Genomic DNA, 10,675 nt, shown 5'->3' with positions numbered 1-10,675 from the left:
ACCGTATCGGAACTAGTACATTCACACTTCGAAAAAATCATGTAAATCTAAGTGATGTTGGATGCACATAAAAGGAGCGATCCGTTGGACATAATTTTACGTCACTTCTTAAAATTACATGACATTGAAATTCTAAATCAGAATTTACGTTCGATGACTTAAAAAGATGTTATGCAACTTAAAATTACTTCCCAAATTAAAGTCATCGTTGATGTAATTTTAAATGACCATTGCTGCAACTTTCTACTGCAAATGATTTAACCATACTTACCATACCAGTATTCACAATGCCAAATTATATTCAGCAATCAAATTGTACCTCATGTGAAGCTCTCCACGATAATCAGTGAGCGGCTGATATACAAATTTAAGTCGAAGTACAATCGAAAAAAGAAATAATTCAAGACTTCTATGTTATGTTGCACTATGCAGCCTAAAAATAGAATTCGTCCTTTATTTTTTTTTTTTTTTGTGTCTTTATTAAAGAGACTTTCAGCCCGAGGCTGGCTCGTCTCCGTCGTCCTTTATTCGTTAGAAAGCATTTTTTTAAATATATTTGCTCGTGAATCGTATCAATAACAAATACTAACAAACATTGCCTTTATTGCAGATTCGTTCCAGTTTCATATTCCTAGTTTATTCACACAAACATGTTTTGCAAGTCGGGGACAGTTAATCGAGATTCAAATATATATTTTTCAAATCTTTTGGATACTCGTAGAAGCAGGTCAAATTGTTGATACATACATGCATTAATGTTTGATCCGCTTTTTACAAATCATTTTTTTTTGTATTTGAAATTCTTAGATCAATGGATATGTCACTATGTCTGAGCGAATAATGTTGTGAACTACATTGGGTTTCGGATATATTGGATAATAATTAAAAACTAAAACTATTATATGTATCGGTTTTGCTATCGTTTATATTTTAAAAAACAGTTGTGGTTGTTTTACTAATTGACGTGTATTATAATGAAACGTGTTAAATAATAATCTCTGCTGTAACTAATAGTAATCTCTCAAGTTCGGAAAATGTTAGAATTCATTTTACGTCTAACGTATGAGAAGCTTAACTAACCATCTATGATGCGGCCGGCACATGGTTCGAAATCGCTTCAATGACGCTCTGAACCAGACGCTGTTGTTTGCATTTTCTAGTTGCCTTGGACTTAGATCCTGTTATCGGAATAATTTTGAAGAAGTAGGATTGCACCAACTCCAAAAACTTGGAGGTGCATTTCATATACATCAAATTATAAATGTAATGCACCGCCAACAACTCACCAACCGCGGTGATGACGTCGTTCGATCCCTCGGTGAGGCAAACTTGTTCCGCAAATACGTAGAATACGTGGCCATTATTGCCAAGATCTTGAAAGAAAAAGACAAAAGCGTTAATCAACAGCGGGTTGAGTTTCTTCACATTAAGTAACACCAGAGGCAAAGGAGGCTTATGGATTCTTGAGTAAGTTTTGGGAACAAAAAAGACAACACCGTCTTCGACCAGAGGTCATACAGACTGAACACTCAACACCTAGACAACGGACTGGACACACATATCACCCAGTGGACCGGTGGAGAATTTTTCGATCACGAAAAGTTTCCTCCTTACCGGGGCGGGATTCGAACCCACACTCCATAGCTCATGCGTCTAGACGATTGACGTCGCTAACCACACGGCCATCAGTATATGTCACAAATTATAAAAAAAAATTAAATATATATACATTTTGCCATAACATTTACCTAATTTCTGACCAACAAAAGCCCAGTCTAAATTGCAATACTTTTATAATTTTTGTTTTCAAATTGTAAAAAAGTTAATAGCAAAGATTTTGTTAAGATATGTTGACTTAAAATTTTAAAAAACAAAGGGGAAGGTCAATTACATTTGTTAAAACTTTTTTCCATGCTACATACTATTTAACCCTTAAAGGCGCAAGGCGATTTTTTTAGAATTCGTCGGAAATATTTTTAACGTAAATAACCATTGGAATTATTAATATTAAACATATTTTCGGTTTGTTGTTTTAAAACAACATTGCGCATTTAAGGGTTAAACATGTGTGTATTGCTGAAAATGGGCATTAAAGCATTAATTTTATTCATATTCCATTTATGATTATATTTATGGCAGCTAATATTCGTCATAACCACAAGTAACATGATCCGTTACATACCGACACAAACAAGCACCGGCCCGACACATTCTGTTGTTATTTCTGATGCCTTTGTTCCAAGCTAAAAATACAAAAATACTATAGTGGTTGGTAGTAACACATTATGCAAGAGACTTACTTCTTTCTGAATGATGAGTTCGTTGACATTTTCCCCGAGCAAAGAGCACAATGACGCAATGATGTCGTAGTCCGAAGGTGTATGATCCAGTCCGATTTTTGGTCGACTTTTCAAAAAGTCAACAATTTTCGTTCGTTTACCCACAAATAGCTTCTCGAATGTGTCCATAGGCACGCCTGTTGCTTTCTCGAAATGGTAGCTTATAAGTTGTCGTCGGCGAAGAATGGGAAGACCAGTAACAATATCCTTAAGGTTCTTTGGTTCATCCAACCGAAATCGCACGTATGACTGAGAGACTGAGAGAAACTCATCGTTCAATACTTTCGGATCGTTTCTGACAAGTTTCCCTACGATGTCCTTGGAACAGTCTTTAGAAACCGCCGTCCAATACTCTTTGAGTGTGCCGGCTTTCACATTTTTATTCCTACGAACCTCGGCGACTGAAAGCTTCGCATCCGGATCCTTGAAACGGTTCAAGTAAGAATTTCGGTTGATAAGTTTATGCTTCAATGCAACATGACTATTATGATTAATGCATCCATCATCGTCTATGAAATTTAGACCGAGTATTTCGAGTGAACTTGCCGTGCAACTGATTCCATCGTACACGCTGATATTTCGGTATCAATGCAACGCATTTGATCGACGATATTATTCGTCAAAGTGGTCATATCAGATTTGGGGAACTGAACACCGCGAGGAATACTTTTGTCGGGATTTTGGTCTCGAAACTCTTGCAAACGATTCAACTGCCCAATAATATTGTCACCGATTTTCGTCCAATTCACACTGAAAGTACGAAATTTCATCTCTGTCGATGCGTGACGTTTTTCGCTTTTGGTGAGTTTTACATCTTCCTCTGCTACCGATCTTTTCACTGATGTGTTTGGTGATATGTTCTCTTCATCGGAAATGCCTTCAATCAATTCTTCCATTATTGATCCTTGCTTCGTTACAACCGCCGAATCGCAATCTTGTATTTCTTCGACAATAACGGTCTCATCTTCCTCCACTTTACTGTTAAGTAAAGTTTCCAATGGGTTGATATACGGGAGTGATGACGTAGATGCTTGGTTACTTTCCGGCAAAAAGGCGACGAGATTTGATTGGCGTAGCACCATGAATGGATCAACGCATCTACGACCATAACCAGAGTTCGATGAAATAGATAGTCGGTTGTCGTTGTACATAGCAGTATTATTATTAGGTCCCAGACGGAACAGCGGTTACGCTACGATTGAGTGTTTGCTCCGGCGCACTAGATACGACGGCGACGATTTTTGGCATTTTAAAGGAAGTGACAGTCTGGAGCTGTGATGGTCGGTTGCCGTCGGGAATAATTGTGCTGAGATTTTGTGTTCGTAATACTAGAGAAGGATCAGAGGCGGTATAACAAGAATCAACCGTTTGTTCCGGCGCACCAGATACGACGGTGACGATTCTGGCAGTTGAACTGGGACCACGTTTTGAAGCGATGACGGGCGGTTGCCATCTGACATAATGCTGCTGAGATTTTGTCCGTGTAGTGCCAGAGAAGGATTCCCGGCAGTATGGCCATTGTCAACCACTTGCTCTGGAAAACCAGATACCATGGCGACAATGTTTGGTGTTTCTGCATTTACGTTGTTCATACTGTCCATGTCATGATCGTCAGCTGAAATTTAATAAATACAGATAATAAATAATATATTTATTTTAGAGAGACTGATGAAAAGTCATTTTCTTAATTCTAGATACGTTTTTGCACCTCTCTCTCTAACCTTTGATAGGAAATAACATATACTCATAAATAGGCCAAACCAGTCATCAATACTGAATTTTCGAAACGACTTAGGGTCGTGCACTTATTACGTAAGCATTTTTCTGGATTTTTCAACCCCCTTCCTCATGTAAGATTTTTTTCATACAAATGATTTTTTATTTATATGGTGCGTATCATATTTGCAGACTTAAGCAAATTTTGAAAAGTAATATAGGTAAAGTTGCGCAAAAGGATCTGCTAACACTGATTCTGAATTATGCTCATGTTTAGAGGCCCTGAATAAGAGAAACGCGGATAGGTATGTGCCGCCTATCGAACCGTCAAAAAACAGCAGCCAATCGAGCAGGAGACCTGTCAAGCAGCCAAAATTTTGCTCAAATACTGAAAACGGCCAAATTGATTTTATGCCATTTCTAAGTAAACAAAATTGAATGTATTTTACATTAGTTTGCAGTAATATATGCAAGTCATTTATAGAATATGAAATGAAATTCCATTGTTCATTGGATTCTATTGTTATGTGATGTGCACACATAAAATAGAGTATTGTGAGACTTTATCTACATAAACAATTTCATCCTTTTCATGTGTTGTTCTTTGATGAAGAAGATTGAATGCAGTGTTGGCAGAGTCATAGTTTCTATCCGCGTTTCTCTTATTCAGGCCTTCTTCTTCTTCTTGGCATTACATCCCCAAACTGGGACAGAGCCGCCTCGCAGCTTAGTGTTCATTAAGCACTTCCACAGTTATTAACTGCGAGGTTTCTAAGCCAGGTTACCGTTTTTGCATTCGTATATCATGAGGCTAACACGATGATACTTTTATGCTCAGGGTAGTCGAGACAATTTCCAAACCAAAAATTGCCTAGACCGGCACCGGGAACCGAACCCAGCCACCCTCAGCATGGTCTTGCTTTGTAACCGCGCATCTTACCGCACGGCTAAGGAGGGCCCTCTACTCATGTTATTATTTTGGGAACTTCCAATTTTGCTCAATCCTTCAAGTTACTTTAGAACGTTAATTTCGTGCGTGCGATGCGCTTAAAATCCGCCTACAGAATGACTGCTTTTCTTCGCAGAGTCCGACCTTCTTGCAAGTTAAACGGAAACCAACACTCATACATGTATGGTCCGCTGTACACCCTTTATTATCAATCTCTTTCTGTCCTACGTAGCGGTCACAATCGCAGTGCTTGCATCCGAAAATCAACACACACACATTTCTAGATTGCCTTGAGAATAGGTCGTAGAGAGACTCTCTTTGTTCACGCTCTCTTTCGCTTGTACATAAGTTAGTTTTGCATATTTTGCCATATTTTCACTTCAGAACGATAGACAAAGTTATAATTTTTCATTTCGTTCATTTATTTTCTACATCATCAATCATCGTCATCATTATACTCAGGCTATAGACATCCCTATCTAACTCCCTTAGCCTAAAAATAGCCACCATGTCCCGGGCACAGTGTGCAGATAGACCGCTGTCAGTTGCATGAGATGTCAACAATCGTCAACAACACCAATGATTGTAGCTTGATAATTGAAAATATCCACAACAATAAAAGAGCAGGATTTATTTTTAAATTCTGCTCAAGCTTTTCACGGTGAAATAAAAGACAAATTGTTGTTCTCCATGTAAGTAAAATCAAAATTGATCATGTAGATAAGTTTTGAATCAATTAAACTCATTAGTCATATTTAATTGAAATTTAAATTAAAAAATTAAAAAAAGTTGAATATTGAAGAAAGCTGAATTTGGATGTTTTATGATGTTAAGCTTTTTTAGATTTGACGTACGTTGCTCGGCGTTGGTGTTGGTGTTGGCTACGCTAAACATGAGCTTTTAGCATAGGGCTGATTATACTGGTTCGAAACTAGTTCGACAACCGTATGGATCCAAAATTTATACTAGAATAAATAAACACATTTTTTATTAAAAACTCAATGCTTACTATTTATACCACATGCTCTTTTAAAGCTTTTTAATTCATTGCCAAAGTTGTCTACAAACTGCAAACAAGTGAGCTTCTTGTTGCTACTTTATTGGGTGGTGTATATTGAAATGTTTTTATTAGCTGGAACAAATTTCATACATTTTATTTTATTGCGTTTAAATTCGCCATAATAATTATACGGCGATAGCAATACTGTCGGAGCTAATGTCGGAACGTCTGTGCGCAATTTGTACGACTGTTATACGGTACAACTTGCCCACGGACGGTCCAACTTGACTCAGACCGAACCAAATTTCCTGGGGGCGGAGTCAAAGTTGAACAACATGTCGGACCGAGTGTGGGGCCCCTTATAGACTCTGACTAAAACCCGGCCATCAATTGAGCAATACATCGGGAGGAAGCTATCAAGAGTATTCAAAGAAAATTTAAAACACATGCGCAAGCCGCAACGACCTCAGAAATCGGTCCCGGTCGCTAACTCGCTGCTAACTCGTTTCCTGACAGAGTATACGCGACGTGACGAGTAAAATGCGACGCGACGCGACTCGATTAAAAGAAGAACAATCATTATCAATGACCTGTCAAATTGCACTATCGCGTCGCGTCGCATTGCATGTCGCGTTTACTCTGCCTCAGAGCATAAAATATTCATCTTCATGAACCTACTTCGGTCCGATTTTTGACGAACATCGCATGATTATTCAAAACATATAATGACATACTCAGACTAGAGATAATTTAACAATTTGTAGAATGTGTATAAATACTCAATGACCAATATTCAACCGAATATTGACAGTGCAGAGCCGATTATGAATGTGTTTGGAAGCGAGCTGACTATTGAAGAAAGGTGGACACTCTGCTCTGGCTTGCCTCTAAGACGGCCCGGCAGTAGCGACCACCACGTGAGCCACCACAGCACCGGCACTATCTAACTGACTATGCAAGAACCCTTGCAGCTCACCCGTGGCATCTACCACTACTAGAGCGAGCTTGGTGTACACAGTAGCCTACTGCTGCAATTGCTGTTGTTCTAGACAGTTTCGACATAATCTGTTGAGCTGTGCTCACCGAATTCTTAGAGTGTAGGAATATGTGGTGTGATACATCAATTTTTTGTTAAATATCTTGGCTTTCATATCAATTTTCGCAAATTTCATATCAATTTGTCCATTTCGAAACATGTGCTGTGCATATGCACAGCCAAGATATTTAACAAAAATGGTTTTCGTACGGCCGAGTTGCCGAATAATATGCCATTAATGGTAAATCAATGTTAATAGTAGAATTCAACAAGGGCCTTCCAAAGCCATGCGGTAAAATGTGGGGCTACAAAAGCAAGACCATGCTGAAGGTGGCTGGGTTCCATTCCCGGTCCGGTCTAGAAATTTTCAGGTTGGACATTTTCTTGACTTTCCTGGTCATAAAAGTATCATCGTGTGTTAGCCCTCATGACAGTTAATAACTGCGAGGTGCGGAATCAACACTCAGCTGCGAGACGACAATGTCACAGAGGATATGTAATACAAATTAGAAGAAGTAGAAGAAGAAGTAGAACTCATCAATATTCTGAGTAAAGTGGCATTATTCCAATACAGTCAACTATAGCTCGATGGACTAAACTCGTAACCCATCTAGTAAAAAAACTTTCGTTTGTTGGGTTAAGATTTCATCTGTCAACTCAGCGAATACAATATAACGTAATTTTTGCCAGATCCTATCGATCCAATAAAATGAAATACAATTTCTCGTTGAATGCAACGTGTTGCAAAAAAATTCAGGTGAGGGCGAGTGCTTTAAAATGGGCAAGACTTTTTTGACGTAAGACAAATTATTTTTGTCATTACTTTCGATCCCATAGTCCGATCAGGCCAGTTTTTATTAGAAAACAATGTCATTTTTATTAGAAAACAAATCAGTTAAAGATGAATGCCCAAAAATTGGGCGAGACTGCGCACACACAGACATCACCTCAATTTCTTCGAATTGAGTTGATCGGTGTATAACACTATGGGCACCTCCGGGCCCTCTATAAAAAGAATAAGAGAAAGAAAAAAAAAAACAAAATATCTCCGGGCCTTCTACAAAAACTAACAAAAAAGGTCTCCGGGCCTTCTATGAAAAGTTTGTTTTTGGAGCGAACATACACTCAGGAAAATCGACACATACTTTATGGCAAAAATCCATGTATTTTGAAATATGCATATCATGCGTCGGCACATACTTATTTGCATACAAATTCACATATGGATTCTATGACCCACATGGAAAGTATGTGTGAACGTACATGCAATGCATATGGGCGCATGGAAAATATGTGTCGAAAATATGGAATCCATTTCGCTACCCCCATTGCAAAAATCCATGTGTAAACTCATGAATATAATGCGGAGTTTTTTGTGAGTGTATCCAGCTTTCCACGCTCGGTAATGGCGGCTTGTCGGTGTGTAAAAATCAATCGGTAGCTGTACCGTTTGACACTAGCTGGAGGAAAATTCACCGTCGAAAAGGCCTTTTTTCCCTTCCCCTCACCCAGGAACGCCAGTGGGCTTTCCTCCAGCTAGTGTCAAACAGTACAGTGACCAATTGATTTTTACACACCGATAAGCCGCCATTACCGAGCGTGGAAAGCTGGATAGCCTTTACGTATACTTTATACAAGAAAGGAAAAAAACTAAGTGCAGCTGAGAGAAAACTCGAACGGCGTAAGCAACGGGAGTAGGTACTTTCGGAGGTAGAGGAAAGCTTTGCCAGAAACGACACGCGTGGGATCTTCAAAACGACATACGCAAGAAGAGCGCACCAGCGCCAGTCATGAGGGTAGAGGGAGTTATTGAAAAACGGCCAATCGGTCAGAAAAGACACAATCAGAATCGGGACGATGGACAATCACTGGAGTCACCAACGCTAGACAAAGTGAACAAGATTTTTCGAGAGCTGGGAAGCTCGAAAACCCATCGAGCTTCTCAAAGTTGGGAGTGACCGGCGATCGAAAAAATCTACCAAGTGATTGAAGTTATTTGGGAGAAGAAATGCCTTCGAGCTGGATTGATGGCCTCATACGTGCTTAGAGATATCTTTTCAGTATTATTATAAGTAAATTAGTATGCATGAGCTGATCAGTTTATATATAATTCGCGTCGAGTTCGAAAATTCATCAAGTTTAGTATAGTTCACCATGTTATTAAACTGTGACGGATTATATCACGGAATTTATGATTATCACGTATAACACATCCCAAAATAGACAAAATTTACATTTTAGTCATCGTTCATTCTGGTTAATTATTTTGGTTACGTACCCTATTTATTGTATACATTAGAATGCATCCAAATAACCGAAGGGGGGCTTTATCCGTTCTATCAAATGCCACAAAAACAATTGAAATGAAGATAATTCCCGACTTCCATACGCTTCCACCAAAATTATGTTCAACGCTTCGTTTGATAGGCGTTTAGTCTATTTTTCTGGAGTGATAGAGAATATTTCGGGTGTCAAGCTTGCGAAAAATCCGTTCCTTTCGATCACAACCGACACAACACAAACTATAGTGATTCTTGTTTACGTCCCGCAATCGTGACCACCCACCGTCGTGACGTGCTTCAATTTAACGAAACATTTTGACAACATACACGGTAAAAAAACTAAGGCACATTTCAAAAAGGCGAAACTGCTTTTGTAATAGGCCTTTTCACGAGACGTTTAAACTCAGCTGGTTTAATCGTCAATTGACAGTTATTCTATGAAACTGACAGCCTCGGACTTGCGGGCCTGTTCAGCGGTTGTAAATAAGTGCAGCCTCGGCAGTGTCACATGAAAAAGGCCCCAAGCGCCTGTATATTGGGCTGTTTACATATGAGCTAGTTTTAGCGGACAATGTACTATCCGACAATACTAGCGCGAAATTAGCATAATGTAAACACAATTAGCTGATGACAATTCATGTTTACATTATGCTAATACCGCGCTGTATTGTCGGATAGTGTATTGTCCGCTAGAACTAGCGAATATGTAAACGGGCCATATATGAGCTAGTTCTAGCGGACAATGCACTATTCGACAATACTAGCGCGATATTAGCATAATGTAAACAGAAATTGTCATCTGCTAATAGTGCTTACATTATGCTAATATCACGCTAGTATTGTCGAATAGTGCATTGTCCGCTAATGTCCAATAATGGCCAGTTTACATATTCACTAGTTCTAGCGGACAATGCACTATCCGACAATACTAGCGCAATATTAGCACAATGTAAACGCTTATTATTGGTCCGTTTACATATGAGCTAGTTCTAGCGGACAATGCACTATCCGACAATACTAGCACGAAATTAGCATAATGTAATGGCCCGTTTACATATGAGCTAGAACTAGCTGCTAATTAATTGGTGTACGGCCAATTGGTTGCTAATTCTGTTTACATGATGCTAATAAACTAGCGGACAGTATATGGAGCTAATGACACAAAATCGCAAAATAGGGAAACAGTATTACGCAAAATGTCATCCTGTGAGGAAAATTTTTCAACTGCGTTTGGTATCGTTTGTGATTTGGTGGAAATAGAAATTTTAAAAAGTGCTGAGCCAGCTCAAAAGAAACGGAAGCGGTCAAAAAGATCAGTGTGGGTGCGACCATGGATTACACGCCGGAAAATGT

General features: G+C 38.9%; 1 protein-coding gene across 1 annotated transcript; it reads right to left on the bottom strand.

Moving 5' to 3' along the window:
• Nucleotides 1–869: 869 nt before the first annotated feature.
• On the bottom strand, nt 870–3,799 carry LOC134222433 (uncharacterized). The gene is given in 5 exon segments (XM_062701582.1): nt 870–1,373; nt 2,183–2,243; nt 2,301–2,866; nt 2,869–3,437; nt 3,705–3,799. Coding segments are annotated over 5 exon segments (1,581 nt in total). The 3' UTR covers nt 870–1,083.
• Between the last annotated feature and the right edge of the window lie 6,876 nt (nt 3,800–10,675).

The sequence above is a fragment of the Armigeres subalbatus genome, chromosome 3, assembly GCF_024139115.2.
Source record: "Armigeres subalbatus isolate Guangzhou_Male chromosome 3, GZ_Asu_2, whole genome shotgun sequence".
NCBI lineage: Eukaryota > Metazoa > Arthropoda > Insecta > Diptera > Culicidae > Armigeres > Armigeres subalbatus.
The sequence above is the reverse complement of the archived record's forward strand: the minus strand, read 5'-3'. Positions and strand labels throughout refer to the sequence as shown.